The sequence below is a fragment of the Pogoniulus pusillus genome, chromosome 23, assembly GCF_015220805.1.
Source record: "Pogoniulus pusillus isolate bPogPus1 chromosome 23, bPogPus1.pri, whole genome shotgun sequence".
NCBI lineage: Eukaryota > Metazoa > Chordata > Aves > Piciformes > Lybiidae > Pogoniulus > Pogoniulus pusillus.
In genome coordinates, this window is record NC_087286.1 from 11,112,217 (window position 1) to 11,134,253 (window position 22,037).

The 22,037-nt window shown below is 43.3% G+C and overlaps 1 protein-coding gene across 5 annotated transcripts in view; it reads right to left on the reverse strand.

Moving 5' to 3' along the window:
• The window catches only part of LARP4B (La ribonucleoprotein 4B), a 49,655-nt gene that overhangs the window by 20,117 nt on the left and 7,501 nt on the right, over positions 1–22,037 (reverse strand). For 3 of the 5 annotated variants that reach the window (XM_064162553.1, XM_064162551.1, XM_064162548.1), the window contains exons 2-4: positions 10,891–11,025; positions 542–725; positions 266–427 (exon numbers count right to left, since the gene is read on the reverse strand). In XM_064162553.1, coding sequence (XP_064018623.1) covers positions 266–427; positions 542–725; positions 10,891–10,971 — 427 coding nt within the window. In that variant the 5' untranslated portion in view covers positions 10,972–11,025. Of the gene's footprint in view, positions 1–265; positions 428–541; positions 726–10,890; positions 11,026–11,300; positions 11,437–22,037 lie in introns of all 5 variants that reach the window. The other 2 variants (XM_064162550.1, XM_064162552.1) reach the window with 2 other exon arrangements.

The following is a 22,037-nucleotide window of genomic DNA, read 5'->3' on the forward strand; positions in this document are numbered from 1 at the left end:
CTGATATCCAAACATGTCTAAGCCAGAGAACAAGAGAGATTTTCTGAAGTCTGTTTACAGAACACACATATTGAACAAAAGTTAGCTTGAGGTTTTTGTTTGGTTTTTCTGGTTTGTTTGGGGTCAGCTAGGTTGTTTTGGTTGTTGTGGGGGGTTTGTTTGGTTGCTATGGGTCTTTTGTTTGTTTCTTTAATGGATGTGTACTGCTTGACTCAATCTATTTTCGTTTTAAAACCAAGCCCAAGCAGGTTTATCTCTTCCTTACCTGTCTGGGTAGTTTCATGCAGAGACTCATATTCGGAATGATCAAGAGCCAATGGGTTCATCTCTGTCTGGTCTGACACTGGCAGTGCTGGTGATGGCTCCTGCAGCTCTGTCAGCACTGCATTCTGGTGCTTTTTGTCGCCATCAACACTGGCATCCAGCCCTGCAGCAAAGACATCACACACTCAAAAAGCATCCCTTCTAATCACAGGAACACTATAGTTACAGCCACATCTGAAGCTGCTCCTATATTTGCATTCCTTGTTCTGAATGCTACCTTTCTCTCGATCAACAGCTGCAAACTTGCTCGTACCTTCTTGACAAGAACCTGGAGGCTGCTCAGGTATTTCTTCCCACGTTTTGTTCACACTACCATCAGTGGCACCACCTGCTTCCAAATGTAGCATATGATTTCCCCAAACTTTTGCATTAGGATTTAACTCTGAAACCTTGGTTGACTCCTGCAAAAGAAAAAAACAACAAAAAAAAAAACAACAACAAACCACAGCTCTGATTCTGCACTCTCTGAGTGCACAGCACACCCCTGTGTGTCTGTGTTCAAGTAACACTACCAGATGTACCACTCAAGATGGGACTGTCAGGTTTTTCTCACATCTAAATGTGTTAATTAAACAGCCACCCCATAGCTGCTTCAGGTACAAAAATGGCAGAACTGTGCTGTAGAGGGTTCATTTCCCTCATGAAGAGTCACCAGAAAAGGGTATCCAAGCAGAGCAAAGTACAGCAAACAGTTTGCTCTTCACCTTTGACAGCCTGACTCAAGCCGCACTTGCCTGCGGCAGGTCTCCATCCAGGGCTGGTGCCTGCATCTGCTCCTGCTAAGTACCCTTACAAAACAAGGACAATTCTGAACCACAGGGTGGGGGTTTCTGGGCATTTAAACAGGTAACAGTTTTAAGGAAGCATTAAAAAACACTTGAGAGCAACAATATGTGCATGACAACTTGTCATTACTGCAGGAGAACAACCAAGCATTCACAAAGTTAGGTTAGTGCCCCCCTCCAGGCAGGACAAGAATGGATTCCCAAGATCCACTGAAAGCACCTTAGGCGGATCTCTTTTCAACTGGACGTGTGAATAGTTATATATAAGCATTATAAAACCAGTTATCCCTGGTCTTCAGAAGGTGCTCTCTACTGCCAGCATCTACACCACTTTCTTGATAGAAGACAATTTTCTCTTTTTGCTCATGTCAGAGTAAAACACAGTAAGTTGTTCCATACTCAGAATACCTTTGCTGTGTTTTAACCTGAGGACCATACTGGCAAAGAGCACTACTCACAATCATGAACACAGAAGTTACTAAAAGTGGTTTTGTGAACTTAAGGATGGTAGGAATGACACAGAGCTTAAAACAGGCACTTCAGGACTCCATGAAGCTTTAATTATTCTGAACCACATGCACTCAGTATCATAGTGCACAGAACACACATCCAGAAGATCTAAAGAATCTCAGCTCAAACACTTCTACTGAATGAGAGACAAGGCTTAAGGGAAGTGGAAGTATTTGATATAACCACTTGAACAGTAGGGATTCAAAGATGATATCGAGTTCCATCAGTTTCCACTTTTACTACAAAAAGAGTTCCCCCGGGGAAGAGCAAACAGCCTGTAGTACCACACACTGCCAGCACTGTGACCGCTGGGCAAGGTCTGAGCAGCTGCTGTATGGCAGCCAGCACAGGGAGCAATGCTCAGGACCGGCTCTGCTCAGCAGGGAAGGAAGAGGAGCAACAGCTGCCACAGGTTGGCTTTTTCTTACCCCAGCTAGCCAAGATCCAGTCTAGCTCTTGCCTCATGCTTCTCCTGTAGCCTCTCCTTTCTACAGCACTTCAGAAGATCATCTCCAAAGTGAGCAAAAGGACTCCTAATTGCTACCAAGCCAAAACATCAAGATCTCAGGAGATCCACACACATTTCTCTCTATACAAAGGTAAAGAGCACCATTAACAGTCTGCAGTAAGATCTCATTTAGAACTGAGAATCTACATCAAGAAACTTTGCCCAATGTTTAAACTTTCACAGGAGATAAGCAAAAACAAAAAGGAGAAGAAAAAAACCAAGCCACAAATGAAAAAATAAACTGTAACAAAACCCCTAAAAGCCCCATGTGAAATATTTTCTACATAAAGCAACAACCTGACCTGACCAATTCCACCTCCTAGCTTCAGCTTAAAGCTGCAACATCAAATCACTTCGGCAGGATACTTACGAACATGTCTGTGTCTTGCCAATCCCAAGTACCACCGGGTTCAAATGCCAGCAGCTCACAGGGATACCTTCCCCCTGCACACGAAGCACCTGTTACAGCTCGGGGGTCTCTCTGGAAGCCATCACTGACTGCACACAGCCTGTTCTCCTTCACACAGCTGTCAGGGAGGACATTATTCCACGGCAAGCCCATCAGATACTCCCCATTACCCGCACTGACAGCATCAGAAAACAGTGGGTTTGTCCAGTCAGCACTGACAGTCTGAAGACTGATCAAGTGTGGCCACCCCTCCACCTGAGGACTGAGTCTGTCCGGTTCACAGGTGTGCTGCTGCTCTTGGCCAGCTGCTCCGGCTGCCATCGGTCCCTGGGCACCACGCTGCCAGCCTGTGGACCTGCAGGCACTGTGGATTGCATAGGAAGGAGTAGCAGCATGTTTGTCTACCTGCTGTGGGTCAACAAGATCTCCAAGCTCTTTGTTTGAGAAAATCTTGTGATCCGCCTGCACCTGTTCCAAACCTGTGGTCAAGTCATTCACCTGAGTACTTAATCCATAACAGGTGGTTCTCAGTTTGGTACCCTCAGCTTCGACTTGCTTTACATTTCCTGTGCTAAAAGCTTCTAGATTCCCAGCAGACAACCCAAATCCAGTCAGGTTCTCATCCTCTGGGTGGACACTGACACACTGTTTCCCTCCTGCATCCTGAAGACTACTTTCATTTACATGACTTTTTTCACAAGTTTCTGCTCCTACTTCAGCAGAAGATCCAACAGCAACTTGGGTGTTCCCAGCCTCTGGCTCCGGACTGGCACAAAGACACAACTCAGGCTCTTCCACTGGTTTCTCCTGTACATGAGAATGTGACTTTTGACACTGTGAAGGGAAACAGGTCCGGGCCTCACGAAAGAGACCTCTGGCATCTTCCAGCTCTTTAGTGTCATCTACCAGTTGCACGCTCTTGTGTATACAACTGTCCAAAGCTAGGGGTGCAGTGGAGTCAGAGTAAATACTGTGACCACAAGGCAAGCCTCCAATACAATTTAAGGTGTTTTTATCACAATCAGTGTTAGCATCTAAATTCTGATCTACTTTTCCCATCTCATCAATTGTCTCATTTAGGAGAGCTTCACATTTTGTCCCTTTCGGAGATTCTGCTGCAGCTCCGTCTCCTTTAGCCGAGCCAGTCCCCACACTCCATTGATTTGCCACTGTGTGGCAGGAATACAAATCCTGCTGCTCATCCTGACTACAGTTCATATCCTTCTCTCCCACAGACACAGAAGAAAGGGTGTCTTTATCGTCTGACTTTGAATTCTTGCTCACTTCATTCCCTTGTGACTCTTGTGAAATATGAGACTTCAGGCTGTCTTCCTCTAGGCACACTTCCCCTGTGCAGATGTGATGCAGTTCATGAGATGTCATGGTACCAGCACCTAGCCATGACTGAGTTCTGCTCGAGCTACCAGTTTCCACAGGCATGTCACCTTTTAGCTCAATCAGACTCACACAGACATCATCTTGCATGCCACTGCAGTTTGCAACTTCAGCTAATATCTTCTCAGGGCAACCCTTCACCTGAGTGTGAAAATCAGAATTTTCTTCCAAGGTTTTGTGCATTTCAGCTACATTCAAAGCTTCCCAGCTATGCCAAAGTGCATCTGGGCATTTCTCTTTCCAGAGAGCGTTTAACAGTGCACTGGAAATGCAGTCACTGTGTGCTGGTTTTAATGTATTAAGATCAAACTGGTTCTCTTCAGCAGCATCCACATTTTTCACAGGATCACAAGCTCTATGGAGTGATTTATCACAACTGACAGCAGCACCTATAGTATGTGTGTCCTCTTGGCAACTCTTAGGGACGACTTCATCACATACTTCTGCTCCTAAGCCATCTGTGACTGTATTGCCAGTATCTAGCCTATGCACCTGACTCCTGCCACCAATGGAGTTCTCATGTGGAGACTGGATGTCTATGCTGCAATAGTTGTTTGTTTCCGTTTCCTGTGTGTTTGCCCCTTCCTCTCTTTTATACTCAAGCAGTTCTATCTGTGAACTAAACTCAGCTTCCTCTTGTTCTGAGCGCTGCACTGGAAATTCCTCTCCAGTGTCTGAAGTTCGTGCCATGCTGCACATTCCTTTACCAGTAACAGCTGAGTTATCCAAGTCTGCTGCAGCACCTTCACACACAGCAGCTGGCACCTCTTCATCTCCTTTCAGATCTTCAGAATCTACAACACAAATACTGTAAAACTCCCTATCTTTTGTATTTTGTCTGTTGTCTACATCAGGATAGGAAAACGTTGGAGTAGTTTCTTTATATGAACTTGAAACGTTTTGTAGGCTGTCACTCTTCCTGTCTTCAACATTTGCAGTTGCTTCCCTCTGCCCTGAATCCCCATATCTAACTGCACCATCATCCAGAGCACATCTGTTTAAGGAAATTCCACCCTGTAACCCTCTGTCTAGGATGTCTGGTACATGGGAAGGAGAGACATGATTAAAGAAGCCAGGCTCTTTTGCAGCTACGCTTTCAGGACTCACATTAGTGTTAACCTTTCCTGTACTGCTCACGTCCTGACCGCTGCCATTAGGTTTTTCAGGCACTGCTTTTTCAGTAACTTTGCCTTTCATTTCTTCAACTTTCTGAGAGCTTCCATAGGTACCAGAGACCTTCAGGAGGTGACTAAAAGAGTTCAAGAAGCTAAAAGGTCTGTCATAGGTCCTCCTAGAGCTCTCACGGGGAGCACTCTCCATGCTTTTGTATGACGGATACTTCGTTTGTCCATCCGAGAGCCCAAGTGCTGAGCCTTGTGCTGCGCAGCCATTGCTGTGCCTGCGTTCCCTGCCAGCCAGCACCGCTGCCCCACCAACCGTCCTTCCCACTGCACGCAGACCCTGGCTCTCCACACTTCCTAGAACTGAAGAGAAAGGTTTACTTATCCTTGGATCTGTTCCTTCCTCTTCCACAGATTTTTGCAACAAGCTGGTTTTCTCCTCAGTCGTGCTGTTATGCCATTCTTTACTGAAACAGCAGCCCATTTCAATCAGCAGCGTTGGGGAGTCTTCTCATCACAACCACCTTCCTCTATACACTAACTTTCTACTGCTACTGAGGAGACAAACCAACACCCAGCTGCCAAAAATAGCACACTTTAAACCGTGCAGGGGTTCATGTGTCATTGCCACTCAAAGTCCAAATCCCAGCTGCTGAGCAACGCTGTAGTATTTCATCATATGCACTGTAATATTCAAGCTAAACCATTCTCCTAATGAGATTACAGTCTGTTTACAAGTATTACCAAGTCTTACAAACTTCCATTGTTTAATTTCCTGAAGAGTTTCCTTCATTCAAATCATTAAAGTAGTCAAATGACATCTTTCACAATGTCCATGAGTGCAAAAAACCTGCTCAGCTTCCTGTTTAATACAACCTTTGCTTTCTGTACAAGGATAAATTGTATTCTGGCTTCACATCTTCAAACCTGACTCAAAGGCTAAACCAGTGGAAGCTAGTAAAATAAATATTTTGAACTATTTTCTCCTTCTCCTCCCCTCCCCCAGAGCTGAACCTACAGCAAGATGACTTCTTTAGGAAAAACTGGCTAAAGATAGCTAAGAGCTCATGTATTCCATTGAGCAGTCGTATGTTATCAGGAGCTAATTCTGGTCCAGGCCTTTTTTTCCTTCGTTATCAGTGGAGGGGTGGGAAAAGAACACACAACAGACTTAGAGCACTGGAAGGGGTCTCAAGATCATCTGGCTACCCAGTACCGTAGCAGGATGGATTTACCCTTCACATCCAAAAAAAGGTGTGCATTCTTCTACACACAAAACTCCAACTCCAGATGGATTTCACGAGTAGTGTGCCTAAAGGCTCCTTCTTCCAGAAGTCTGTCTCCAGCCAAAGTTCTCTGCTGTCTACAAACGGGCTTCTTCCTGACTTCACCACAGCTGGAACATCTTCATACACGTGCCTTTACTCACTGCAAGACTTCTAGTGCAAGTGCCTTTACTTGCTGAGAGAGTGGTCATTTCTTTGAAAAAAGAAGCCAAATAAGGAGATGGAGAATACCCAGCATTTTTTTTTGCTCCAAAGTTCTTGTTTGCATTTACAGAACCTTCATTCAGCCAGGCCTCTTCTCAAATCCACTGCCAATATTTCATTCAGAGAGCCTGCAGACTATACCACTACAGCATTCTACTCCATTACTTAAAAGATACTGAAAAAATAAGTAAAACAGGAGAGCCTCTTCAAATCCATTTCAAATATTCTTTCAGCTGTACACTGAAAGGCTAGTTTGAAACTCGTTGCACACCTCACAGCAAATGTTAGCAAGATGCACCTGAAGCAGAGCTTTGAGTCATCCTGACAGCTTGCTTCCTTGCATTCATACAGCAGTATGTGAGGGTATTAAGGCTAACTCAGGTACTTGCCTTTCAGCTGGAAAGTAAGAGATCTGGTTTAATTTCTACTGTAAAATACACTTGCAGGTTAAAGGCTGCTTAACACAGATCCATGCTCTAATACTCTACTATTATTAATTTTTGTTCTGCATGATAGCTATTGGGACTCTCTTTGAAGATGCTTTCACAGCAAGTCCATGTACTTTGTAATACTGAATCACGTCCTAAGCCGCATCTATACAATCTATATGGCCCCTGATTCCACCATGTTGCAAGATTTCTGCTGTTCCCAAAATTCCAAGGAAGAAATAACTCCATGTTTACCAGAGAAGCCCACAGCCTCTTCATCCTTCCAGTCTTCTTCACTGGCTTCCCACAGAAAAATCAACATAAAATTTGAGTTCCTCTTTTTCTCATTCACATCTAGTCAGCAAACTAAGTTTACATCCATTTAGAGTAATGAACAGAACCAGAACCATGCATTTTGTTCCTCCTTATCCCCCTTAACAAGAAAAACAATACGGCACTGAACCAGAGCAGACTTAAATCAGATACAAGAGAACTCAAGGTTTTTTATTACCCCAAACTGTTCAGTCTTATGGCAGTAACTTGCATGTACAAGGCAGTACTGAGCAAGTGCAGAAGGACTCCAGAAAGTCAGAAGGTTCACTCTGGTCTCCATTGTAGTCACTGTGAAGCGCTTCTGCAGTAACAGCAGTAGATTTCGTATTCAGCAGCACAAAACAGAACAGAGGTGAATCTCTTGCAGTGTGAATTGCTTCTCAGAAGCTTTCTCAAGGGAGTCAAATAGTGAGTAATTTCTTATGATACTTCTCTTAAAAAAATAAATAAATGCAAAGCTGTAACACAGCTGCAATGTAACTTTCTCCAGGTAAGTACTCTGCTTGAAGGACAAACAAATCACAACAAAATGATGTGTTTTGGATTCTTAAACAGAACTTTAAATGCCACAGGCAGATTCAGATTTTGTATGTGAAGAACGTACTCATTAGCTCCCAGGGGAAACCTATTAGCCACTAATTCTCTGCCCATGAAAGAGACTGCTGAGTTGGCTAGGAAATACATTCCCTCCTTAGCAAGTTTACTTTGAAACTGTAAAGTAAGAAAAGAGGAAGACTACCTTGCCCCCTCATCTTACCCTCTGCATGGCTGCAAGAGACAGCTCTTCAGGCCAGGGAGCCTGGTGCACCATTGCTGCCATCTGCCGCATTGTTTTGCGTTCTCCCATGGGCCAAAGCTATTCAACGTGCTTGGATCCAGACTTAAACTATGCCAAGTCACTCCTCTCCTCAGCATTCTCTGGAGCCAAGTCCAGGGAAAGGGGGAGGGAGTTACTTATAATAGCAAGTTTTTGGAAGACCTGCCACAAGCAAACAATTCAGCTGCTTTTAACATCTGCATAAAGTCACAACCACACTTGCGAAGTTTGCCACTGCTCAGAAAACTCCTCCAGACAGATAAACAAGCAGCAGGATTCTCTCTGTGAATCAACCACTGCCTGCTTGCTTCCCAGAGAGAAACTGAGTGCCGATAAGAGACAGACCAGGGCAAAGTCCACTTCTCCAGGGCCTTAACAAGCACTTCAGCTATCAACCAATGGGGAGAAAATGCATGAAGCAGTTCAGGCAAGCAGAAACCCCTTCCAGTTTTCCCATACTCTTCTCCTCATGTACAAAGGCACATTTTCTACTTGTTCCTTAGCTTTTATCTAACAGTTCCAATGAGAATCTCTAGTTTTAAGCATGTATGTTACACATTTCTCAATACTCTTAGTTTTGAGATTATCATTAAAAACCCAAAGCAAACAGCAACACAGGTTTAAGCAGAACACACCACATTACTGCTCTGCTACGTCAGCTGAGCTCAGTTGTTTAACTTTCAAGACTCCCTAAGTCTTAAAAACCTTCCGGCTAAGTTAAACATTGCCACCTGCTCTGAAAAGCACTTCAACAAAAGCTGTGCTCTACCACTTTGGAGCCCAGCTCAGATAGGGGGTGGATTTTGCTTATTTTGGTTTGGTTGGTTTCCTTCATACATATTTTGACTCTGAACAGGTTTTCCCTCTCCAAGAAACAAAATTGCTCTGAAGCAGCACCTCCATAACCTGAACAATCATTTTTCTTAGTATTTAAGCCCTCTGTCTTGCACTGAGTTGGTTGATGGTAATTAACAGGAATATACCTATCCATCTACTTTCACATATGCCTGTTTCCTCTCAAGGAAAAGGGGTTTATCCCATCATCTCACAGAGCCAAGTTTTAAAATAGAGTTTGATATCTAATTTCCTTCATCCATTTTCTGTAATAGAGTAACTGGTCCTGAAGAAGCAGTGATCATCCTGCACTCTCAGGCCATATATGACATCATACCCAGCCTTGGTTAAGGGAAAAGAGAAAAGCGACATCACAACACACAGCACAACCGCCAGATTGCTCAACTTCCCCTCCAACAGATCAAGGCTAAATAGACTATCAAGAGTTTAAATACCCATTTTACACAGCAAAGAAATTAAACACAGGCATGAGAAGCCCTCCACAGGTGCCTAAGGATTCAACAATTGTCTTGTGGTCTAACTCTACCATAATGTGACAGAATGTGAACACTGAGAAGTATCACACTGATATAATTTTTAAAGGCTAAATAAGCTACAGTCTTTTGGGAATAAAATATTCAAAGGAAAAGCTTTCAACTCAAAGAATGAGTTACCTGAAATGCACCATTACAGCACTACTGATACACTTCAGGATATCCAAACTGACATTATTGTCCTCTACTAAGCAAAAAAGCAGACATTTTCTGGAACTGGAAGAAATTCTTACTCTCTCCAAGTAACCATGAAAGAACAGAAAGTAAGACTTAGACCCAACTTTGCATGTAGCTTTATGAAAAATTGCAGTGTGCCAAGTTACAAGAGCTAGCACCAATGTAAAGACTAATCACAGCACCTTTAATATTAAAGCAGCTGCTGCAAGTGCACTGACACCTGCAAGCTTTTGAAGCAAATCTGCAAGAGTCTTACTCAAGCTTACACACTGGTCTGTTGGAATTAATGCCTTGAGTACAGGGGTTAAAAAGAATCAGAAATGCTCAACTTTCAAAAGTATGGCACAAAAATGGATCCAGCATTTCCTCCTACTGTCAAATAGACAAAATTCATATCTGAGAAATGCAAAATGCAGAGGAGAACCCAGAACAAAAACAGAGGTGAAGGTGGAACAAACAAAAACCCCACAAGCTTGCTTAGCAAAGAAAAGGAGTTGAGGGGAGAGTCTTTTTCACAATGCTCCTTACTGCTTGTTGCAAGAGGTGGAATCAGCAGGCATGTGCTGCTTAGCACAACACAAGCTTAGTGCCTAGTAGAACAGACACAAACCAAACCCTTCAAGACATCCCAAGAGGAAACATTCCCTCCAACATACAGTTGATGATCAAAGATGAAAACGAGCAGAGCTTACATACAAATCAAGCATTTAGTCTTGCAGACAACATAGCATTTACTGCAATGTGCACACAGCCTGAGCTGCTGTATGAGCTGCCAAAAGCATCCCAGAAAGCCACTTGCTGGATCCTGCACGGGAGCACAGCAGCACACTGCCACTTGGCAGAACTGACAGCAAAATTCCTGTTACAGAGTGCAATTTCCTATTTGCATGTCTCTGGACTTTTCAATTGCAGACACGTGCCAAGTGCATTTCCCTGCCATGCTAATGTGTGAGCTAAAAGCTAGCTCAAGACTGGCAGCAGTTGGTGCACAGTCTAAGAAGTCCTGTGCTTCAAATGTGTGCAGCTGCTGGAACATGCATGGAGAGCTGGCTACCTTTAACAGCTCTGCTCTGGTATTTTATGCTGCACTACTATCAGCCAACTGTCGTCTAAAATATTCTGATATATGACTTTGATGAAGATAGTTGAAAAAAACTGTTTCATGCACCCCTCAGACCAAGGGAGTCTGCAGTTGTAATACTTACGAGATGAGAACCGTCTTTAACTTCTTGTACTTGCTGCACCTGCGGTTCAGCCACAACTTTAGTGTCCTGATCAGAAGTCATGAGCTGTCTGCTTTTTGGCTGCTCACAGAGAACTTTGCTGGTCACCTTTGTAAGCTGCGGAAACATGAAGATAAAAGATTCTGTAAGTGGTAGTTGAAATTCCTGAGAACTCGCAGCCATTCCTGACATGCCAGGCCGCTTTAGACCAAAGGTACAAAGAGCTTCCACACCGCAGGGTCAGGATTAGAGCTCAGAGAAAACGGTATGGCAGAGTGAGGGTAAAGCAGCCCTGCAAGACACACTCAGCTGCCAGCTGCTGCCTGCTTCAGGAGAGCAGATGGACACTGGGGCAGGGGAATTCCACCGGGAAAGTTTCCCTTGATTCTCACCTTAATTATTCAGATTGCTTTTCAAATCCTGACTTCTTCACCCCATCTGGGAGACTTAACTTCTTAAGAAGCATTTAGTCACAAACCAAACTTTGTCTTCTACAACTACTCCACCAGTCACTTAGCCGTTGTGAACCTTAAGAAACAAGTTACAACAGCTCTGCTGGATTAGTAACACTCAGCAAGTTGTTCTGCTCCAACATCCTAAAATGTTATTTGATTAGACAAGTAGAAAACTGAGCAGAGTTTAAAGTCTGACAGCGACTTTGCTTTGAAATTTGATGCTGTTACTACTGTTATTTCAAAAAAACAAACCCTGGGCTTCATAAAACAATAAAAGCTCATTGAAAGCATTAAGTCTCAGAAGTAAACACTGGGGTGTAAAACCAGGATGAGATTTTTCCTCCTAAAAGAACCCATAGCAAGCTGTAATATGCTTTTTCAGTTACTTATTCAGGTGGAAATTGCAGTACTGCATCTGTAACATGAGAGACAGTTATGGCCTTCAGACTGGAGACAAATTTTAGGGTAACAATCTCTACAACCTCCTTTAAAACAGAAGTAAAGATATGAAGCACAGGGAAAGTAACAGCATGAGCCCTTTCTTTAGCAGCATAATCTCCTTTGGGGTGTCTTAAAGAGACTGGAAATAAACGGTACATCTTTCAGTCTATGTCTTTACAGCCTTCCATGGAACCTCCCCTGCACTGCATCTTCAAAGGGGCAAAAGTTTTCCATACAACTGACTGAACACATTCAAAACTGCTACGATAAATTGTGGCACTCAAGAACTTAGTCAAGTGTCTGCACTGAGCAGATCAGCAGCAGATATTTTGCACATGCAGTTGAAAAAAATACAGTGACATCCCCCATTGGATGAACTTCGATGGACAGTTGCATACCACTTAATACCATGGATGCAAAGACAGCTGAAAAACATGTTTTGGAAAGAAACACATTCACTATGTCACAGTTATGTTCCTGCAAGACTTACCCCCCCCCACCCCCAACCTTGCCAGGGATCTTGGAATAGAAGCTATTTAAGGAAGAAACTGCACAAACAAAAACTCAAAAAAACACCACCACCAAATAAAAATCTCAACAATACAACCCCAAAGAAACAACAGAAAAACAACAGAAACAATTCTGCCCTTACATATGGTATTACACACATGAGCATACACAGAACCTGCATGGCAGCAAGTCTGGAATTCACTCAGGACATTTGTGTTTCACAAAAGACAAAATCAGCCTCAAGATGAAGTTAATTTTTTCAAGAGCAAGTGTTAAACAGCTTGACTCTGTGTTGCTCAAGCCCAGGCATGGGAAGCTGCCTGCACAGTGTTCATGTGGAAGGTGTCCAAGCTCCTTGGAGAATGCTTCTGTTCATATTATTTTAAAAAGTTTGATTTAGCCTCTTAACATTTTGATCTAAACTTCTTGCACATTGTGTTCACTCTGTATAATCTCCATTGCTGCTCAGGATAACCTTGAGCATGCACAGCAGTCCAGATTCACAAGGTGAAGTCCACTTCACAGTAAGACAGCTGTGTTTGTCAGCAATGACTCAATATCTTGATCTCCACACCAGAGCCAAGGTACTTCCCTGCATCCCTTTATGTCACCTGTTTCTCTCTCACATTCCCCTTCCCCTCTCAGAACAGACTGCCTTCAGTCATGCTGCAATCTCTTCACTCCTCTGGTATGCAGTGTTAGCAGCAATACTTCATATATCTGTGGATTGTGGAAGGAAACCAGCTAAAATCATGTGAGTCCAGCAAACAGGAGTAAAGTTCCTTTACACACATCCTTCAAAGCAATTGCTGACTGGCCATGAAGCACTAAGTATTCAGCTAAATCATTAATTTCAGCCCAGAGTAGAGAAGTTGTTAGCCACCTTGATAGATCGCACATGACTGCAATGTGCACACTGCAACTTCAGATTTCTTGGGCAAGCCAGGGGCAATGAGACCAGCAGCACAGCCTTCTGCTGCTTTTCAGAAGCCCTTCAGATGAGATTACACAAGACTCTTATCAGAAGTCCTTTAGATGAGATTACGCAAGACGCTCAAATCTGGATTGAAGCTTGAGGTAGCTCTGTTTGGATTACTCGGACTAAGAACCATATTCTCAGTCACCCAGATTTGCTGTGATACACACCACATGAAATCCACTCACCTTGGGAACAAATTATTTTTAATAACTACAATGCCAAACCCATACATTTGTTTTTTGATCCTGAAAGATCAAAGCAGCTCTCAAAACAAGTGAGATGCTATCAAAATCTGTTTAAAGAGGATATTCAACCTGCCTTCTAAGTCCCAAGCTTTTAAGAATGAGCAGCTACTGCCTCTCTGAAAGTGGGTAAATCACAGGGAAATGCCTCAAAGGCAGAGGGATTTCCTTTGCAGTTCTATAATTTTCTTCCCTTAGCACTGTCACACAGCTCTAAGGCCCCAGCATGTCAAGTGTTCTGCTGGGCAGAGTTGCACTGCAAAGTTAGTACCAGCACCTCTTCCACTGCAGCGGTGCCACTCACTGGTCTGTTAGAACAGAAAGTTTCTATGACTGCAGGCTTCCACCGTCAGAAAATAGTGCTTGTGGGAAAGGCTGCATGACTTCAGGAAGAAACACAGTAACAGAAGCCATCATCACCAAGTTTATTTACTGGGACCAAAATCGGTATCTGGCAGCTAGAAATTACAACTAGAACTACGACTACACTACAAACTGCACTCTGGACTGACAGTTTGGGAGTTCATTTTCTTTTGATGCTACTTTCATAGTCAGTGAACATGTTAAATGTGACAATTTTTACTGCTGCATTAAAATATCATTCCACTGAATAATTAACTTGGCCACCACTTAAAAAGTTACACTAAACTGCTGATTGGTAAACCTCATCCTTGCTTAGAAACAGCTGCTGCAGTAAGGAGACACTGAAGAAAATGCAATCCAGCAGACCCATCTGGGCTGGAGATAGCAAAACCTATGGCAGAACACTGAGCTGCAGAAGTAGGCTGCAATTCTTCATTCAAGTTACACAAAAATTAAACCCACAAGAAAAACCTTCAGAAGCCCACAGCTTCTTAAATAAGCTTTTAAATACTTCAATCCCACTGTCCACCACAAAAGATGTCTGGTCACAGTCAACTGCATTTCTGAATTGATCAGAAGCAGACAATCAGAAGTTTGCAATGTTATGCACAATTTGAATCCTGCAAATGCACCCGGAACATCTTCACTTTTCTTTTGCCTTGCCATTTGGTAATTAGCCAGGTTCAACAATTTCAGGTACATTGTGCCAAGTGCAAAGTTACTCCCAAGACATGCAAAGATTCACTTCCAGAACGCTTAACCCAAGAGAATCTGCATGGATTTTACTGCATTTAGTTTGTAAGCAGACAAGGGAGTTATGGCCCAGAAGTTTAAAACAGAGGTTAAAATTGAATATAATTAAAGAATCACACAATGTTCTACCATGTCCCAAACTGCTAACACACTGCTCAGCCTGGGAACTGCAGCAGGAAGGGCATCCTAACACAGCTGTTCTCTTCACAACAGGGAAGACAGGGGCAGGAACTCCTTACTCTTCTGTATAGATCTGTCCCTGAAGGCACCTGTCAGCAGTGGCTACTTTGAGGAGCTACAAGAATACTCTCAGGAAGGACTGAGACTACCTGGTTGAGCAACATGGGTGACAGACCACTGCTTTCCCTCTACAACATCAAACAAGTTGTGGAGGCTTTTTGAGTTGGTGGGTTTGGTGGGGTTTTTTTGTTTGTTTGGGGTGTTGGTTGGGTCTTTTTTTTGTGGTTTTGAGTTTTTCTGAGGGGGAGAGAACATTGTGTGTCTTTTTACTTTTTGAAGTTGATAATATAGTTATAGAATCATAGTTGACACCACATGGTTCTTTACTGCCAAATACTTCCAAATGCAGCTTGTTTGAAGAAATCTCATCATTTCAGATGATAGCAGACACAAATCAGCAACAGTCCATAGGGTGACTACACAGGTAAGTGCACACAACCACACGATCCCATTTGTCTGGGTGCAAGGGCAAGCAGAGCAGACTGCCATTCAAGCCACATGTGTGTACTACCGTGGTGTCAACATCAGGCTACCCTTCACACCGCGTTTTAGTTATCACAGCACCAGCAGAGTTAACATTCAACTGTCTGAAGGTATTTACACCCCACCGGCATCTACACATACCACAGCCTTGGAAACAGCTCAGCGACATCTACCTGATTGCTACACAGCCAACAAAATCACTGCTGCCCCTGCCAAGCCTCCCCGAGTGTATTCCCCATTGCTCTGCTTCCATCGGCACTCGGCTGCCATCTCTCCCGTTCCCGCTGAGCGCTTTCCCAGCGGCTGCTGCGCTGCCTGGAGTGACAGGAGGCTCCGCTGCAGCGAGCATTCTCACACACAGATCTGTTGTTTAAAACGTGCAAAACCCCAAACAATGCTCTAGGGCTGAGATCTTGCTGCCAACTTTCGGCCCAGAGTAATCAGCCCTTAAAAAGAGATTTACAAACACAAGCGCTGACAACTAACTTTCACCCTGCAAACAGCAACACGTAACAAAAAAGCTAGCTAGAATAAAAGGTCTTTTCATTGCTCTTCCAGCAAGCACAAACAAAAACAGATTTCAGTTCAGCTCTCCTAGCAAACATTTCAAAAACTTTAGACACAGATCGAGATATACTTTTCACAAGGCTAACACAGAAACACACTTTCAGTGACATCAGAAAGACTAGAATGTTTTCAAAACAGAGGGACACTACTGAACTTAAGCCTCCTACCAGGATTTCTGGCCTGCAACTGGAACCTCTTCTCCTGTCAGAGATAACGAGCTTGCTCACCATCTTTCACACTCCTATGCATTCACAAGGATCACAATTCCCAGCAAGGGCAGAGCTACCACTGACCTCAGCTTTGAAGTTTTAGCACCTGCTGAATACATGAGAGTTGATATGAGAAATAACAGATGCTGCTTCCAAATGTATGCCATTAACGTAACACATTAACTCCAGTTTAAACAAAGTTTACTTCTCTTTATTACCTGCACGATTGTTCTCAATTACCAAGACACATGTCAGAAGTTGACAATGCTCTCAGCCCAGCTAGAGCTGCTAAGTCAGATACAGGCTAAGCTTGCAGATCATCACCCAGAAAACCTGACAAATTCTAATCCTTAAAGGCTGCAAGTTTCCGTTCATCTTAGTCTTATGATCACTGATACAAACTACAGCTTTAATTTTAACCAGATGACTGTCTTAGAAGGCTTGCAAAAGCCTTCTAAGAAGAACTCAGGGGTTTCCATACTTCCTTTCAAAACAGGACACCAGTCTCTTTACAGAGCAGATGTGACAAGTAAGCTAGCTTTATAAAAGGACAGCATTATTTCCAAGAAAATATACCCTGAAGCAGTTACATTACTGTAGTGGCCAAAATAGCTGTGAATGAGAAATTGAACAATCCCCAAAATCCCATCTGCTGCTGGTGATCTCTGCACCATCATTGTGCCTACGTCAGTTGTAAACTCAGGGATTACACAACAGCAACTAAGCTGACACGGCATAAATATTTAGTGACAGTGTGTGTTTGCAGAGGGATGAGCAGGCTGCTACTTCAAAAGTCCTAACAAGGCTCGGGGTCTTTTGCCTGCTAATTAGCTAAGCTGTGGAAGCAAAAGTTGAAGGTTTCCCCTCCGCAGCTTAGTGCGACCCAAGCACCAATGAAAGCCTGTCAGGTGAAGGTCTCAAACTGTGCATGCATTGCTTGCCATGGTGGCTGCAAAGCTCTCTTTCAATACACTCAAGAGCAGTTCGTCAGTTTTGCTTCCCCACCAAGAAAGTTGCTCCCACTCAGGGAAGCCCTAGAGCACTGCAGCTGTCTGGTTCTTGAACACAAGCAGCAGGACACTCAGCAGGTACAAGATATTTTAAAATCCACAAGGCAGTCAGGTGTTAGCAAAAACTGCACTGTGTCAGAAACCCACCTAAACCTCAATCCTGTACATTCTGAACCCTCAAGAGCAAACACCAATGCAAGTGCTTCAGAGCCACTACTGCATCTGCTTCAAGAGCTTTTTACAACAAACTGTTCTTTACAAGGTTGATAGTCTCCAAAACTGTCCTGCAATTCTATTTTTTATCTCTTCAAAGGCAGTCTCTGTCCTAAGACTGACAGATTTCAGGAGCAGCAGCAAACCTTGCTATTTAAAGGGAAGGCTGCGTCTCCTTAAAGATTTATGAAGCACTTCTGCACCAGGCTTCACAAGTGATTTGCATCTCCATCACCTACTGAGCTTTCTAACTCAGACACAAAGCTTCTCCATGCGTCTGCATACCAGAACTGACCGCTCTGCAAGTCTAGAAATTCAGATTGCTAGTTAGTTGACAGAAGATACCAACCAGTAAGTCACTAACCAAAGGTGACGAGACATGGAAGAAGCCTGACAGCGGTAAACGACAAGGACTGTGCAGATGTAGAAAAAACACTGCTAGCAAGAACAAGAAAAATGGGAAGGGATGAAGTTACCTTACTCACATATCTCAAATATGAAGGAAACAGCTTAACAGTACACAGCATATAGCAGGATGAGCCCTACCAATAAATAATCCTGATTCTCTTTCATGTGTAGCCTTTTACACATTGTATTTGAAGTATACATGCTTAAAATAAAAGGAAACCTTTTCACTACATTGCTCACACAATTTCTGCAGTGCTCTTGCACACCAAGGTAAGTTTTACAGCAGGTTCTATCTGATGTGCCCCAAATCTTCACTCAAAAAATAGACTAATAAGCCTGTGGATCATCTCATGCAATGTACCAGACATTTAATAGTATGCAGCCTTAAAAATCTTACCATTTAAGAATACCAGTAGTAAAATGAGTCACCAAGGAGAATTGTTTGTGCCTGGTAGAGTACCATGTGGCCTTGCAAACAAGTATGATCATTGTGAGCAGTTTCCAGCTTGCTCACAGCTTGCTCTCAGTTTTCAGGTCTAAAGCAGCACTCTCGGGAACACACCATTAAGAAATCCAGCTCATTACTGAACAGGGCTTGCTTCATGCAGCACATCCAGCACAAAGCCACAAGCTTGTTTTCCTCACTGTAAGTGGACGAGCAGCACACACCCTGCAGGTCAGCCACAAAGATGCATGTTTCATTTCTAGTAAACTGTGTTGATACTCTTACCAGATAATTACGAAGGTACCAAACTGCTCATGAAAGCAACCCCTCCACTGTCCCATTTGTGCCTTATCTGAGCAAACCCTCAAGTGGCAGAGTTAAAACTGTCAGCAGCTCAGCCAAGCTGTGACAGTTCTGAAATGGGATGTGAGATGCTGACTTTATACAACACATCTATGATTACAGATCTCCACAACCACATCTCTTGAAAAGCTGTTTTAGTTAGCTGACTGTAGAGTCCCAAATTCTGTGCTCATTACCAAGGCCTAGAAAAAGCAGAAAACATCTTACACTGGAGGGAAAAGATCTTTTACCCTCCTCAGGAAAGAGACCAGGAATTTGCCACTTAAGCACACTAGGATAGTGTCTCAGAGTAAGACTTTCCATTAAGAGGCTCTATCACTGGCCATGTCAGGTTCATGAGCATCTGACCTCCTCCCTGCCTTTCAGCTGTGATGTCTCTTTACTTTCCTGGGACAGAACACATCACCTTCAAGAAGAGAATTGGAATAAAACTGAATAACCCTCCTTTCATACAAACAGAGAGAACGACACAGTAAGTCACCTGTACACAGAGTTTACTTCTAGGACCACCAGAATAGTAGAGAAACCTGAGCTGAACAACTGATGCCACTAATCTCTTCTTCCTGTTCTCTACGAAACCATTGAGTGTATTGCAAACCAAGTACTGCAGTTGGGAGTGAAACTTGGAATCACACAGAATCACAGAATTAACCAGGTTGGAAAATACCTTCAAGATAATTCAATCCAACCTATCACCCCATACCATCTAATCAACTAAACCACGGCACCAAGTGCCACGTGCAGTCTTTTCTTGAACACTTCCAGGGATGATGACTTCATCACCTCTTGGGCAGCCAACTCCAATGGCCAATCACACTTTCTGCCAACAACATCTTCCTAATATCCAGCCTAAACCTTCCCTGGCACAGCTTGAGACTGTCCCCTCGTTCTGTCACTGGTTACCTAGGAGGAGAGACCAACCCCAACTGGCCATAACCATCTTTGAGGCAGCTGGAGACAGAGATAAGGTCCCCTCCTGAGCCTCCTCTTCTCCAGGTTACACATCCACAGCTCCCTCAGCTGCTCCTCATAGGGCTGTGCTCCAGCCCCCTCACCAGCCTTGGTGCCCTTCTCTGGGCACATTCAAGCGTCTCTCTTAAACTGAGGGCCCAAAACTCGGTAGATCAAGCCCACATCACTCTGCTGCTGCTCCTATTACTCTTGCCTACAGAATCTCACAAGTAGTTCCTACTACAAGAGAGAAAGCAAGCAAGCAAACCAAGACAACAGTAACATAGCTGCAGGACTTTCACAAGAGAGATCCCTGCAGATTGCCTGTATTGAATTAGAAAGTAAAAGACCAGTCCAAGACAAGCTACCTCTACATTAAAACAAAAACCAACCAGAAAACAAATTAAGCCTGAACATGAGGCTAAAGTGCTTCAAATTACCTGAAGAAGGTCAAGGCTGGAGTTCCAGACCTCACACTGCATAACATTTCAGATCTGCTTCTGTTTCCAAGCTGCATAATAAATACATTTGCTAAATGTCCTGGCTATGGAAGGAAGCTAACTTTACATAGTATCCTTAAAACCACTCAGCCGCGATAGTGGCCAAATAGTCAAAATAAATAAAACCTTCAGTTTTACACCCAACATGGTTAGCTGAACATGTAGAACAACTGAAGTTCCCTTCTGTCACAAGATGAAAAAAAAAAAGAGACCTTTAAAGTTGATGCTTTTCGTGACAGCAAAAGCTGCATGTGTTACGCAAACTTGCTGCTCACATCAGCTTCTTTCACACTCCCATCCACCTACAGTTACCTGTGACACTTGACTACACTACAAGGCAGCAGTGCTTGCACAGCACCCAGTGCAGGGGCATTCTGATCTGCAAATACAAGTCAGAGCTGAGGAAGTGCAGATCAAAGTGTTGGTAATTTTATTAATAACATCAGTTTAACTGCTACACAAATATTAACTTGGGACTCTTTAGGGGGGATCTTTGTTAGACTAATTGCATTTTGCTCTGAAAGCCAAAGCTTCTCAGATATCCTCATGCCTACAAAGTGGAAGAATATTCCAGGCTTTTAATGTATGACCAATATTTAATGGCAAATACTTTTCATTCACTGATGCAGAAATTATTTAATCACTTAATGTAAGTACAGGAAAGAATCACAAAAATCTGTTTCTGAAGTTTAGCACCATCAAATGCAAAACCTCCACTATCATCATCCCTGCTGCTTGTCTGCACCGAGGTCACATGAATTGACAATTGACTAAAAGCAGTAAAACGAGTTGGAAAGAAAATTGAAGCTCGCCCTGGAGTGGACAGGGCAGGAGCTGAGACCTATTAGTACTAATCACTACGGATTTCACCAAATATTGGTAATTTCTGAGCTATTTCTAAATAGGCATTCTGAGAACATCAGATGAGACCTTAAACTCCTAACCCTGGTAACTTCAACTCCTAACTCAGATTTATTTAAAATGAGGCAAACTTGAAATATTTCCACCTACCTTCAGCCTAGATTGCTCCTTCCCACAACCAAGACACCACATGAAGGGATTAACATGGCTATCAGAAAAAGCCACTTGAAAGACTTGTCAAATATTGTTCCTGTAAACCATAGCTCTTGCTTTTGACACACATCTTATTTCCAGCAGGTGAGGCTACTTTGGCACTCCAGATACTAAGTCTGTCTCATTCTATCATATCTTCTCTGAATTCATGCAGACAGGAGGAATTATTATGCAAGGTATTATCCTTGCGTAATAACACATTTCCCTCATTTCCCTTCCTTCCCCACACAGCTGGCTTGCTCTCACTTAACCAAGGAGAGTTTTCAAGTTTGCTTTTATTTAACTACTTGCTGAAGGCAAGTAAGAGACATTAATCTTTCTATTCCACTGTTGAAGGAAGCAACAATTAAGTATGCTAAGAGCTCAGACAGAGCAGTAAAGTTTACAGAAATTGGCACATTTGCACTACAGGATGCAGTTTTCATTCTAAGACTGAAACTGATTCCTGACCTGGAGTGAAAGCTAAAAAAGATACTGAACTTCCCTGGCTAACAGACCCACCAGCATTTTCGTGTGCCAGTCTCACAGGAAGTGAGCATGTCATTTTACCAACTGTTTCACAGCTGCAAGCACTGCAGTGTTTTACTGGCTGCCTCAAATGTTTAAAGCCAAGAGGCAGCAAGTGATGGTCTCTTCTGCCTTTCCAGATTCTTCCAAGACGCACTTCAGTTTTCAACAGTTTGGACACATACAAAGCAGCAGCAGCTTTAGCACCTAATTAGAGGGCCCAAGGTAAATGTTGTGTGTGAAGAGTGTCAGTTTAGCAATGCCGGGAACAATGAGCTTCCTTGTTTCAATTACTGACTGTTCCTCCTCCCGATTTACCAATGCAATCTTTAAGCCTTCCGCATACGTCATTACCCTGCCAGCCAGAAAGTGGCCAGCACACACTCACCACACTACCTGTGACTGCCCAGATCTGC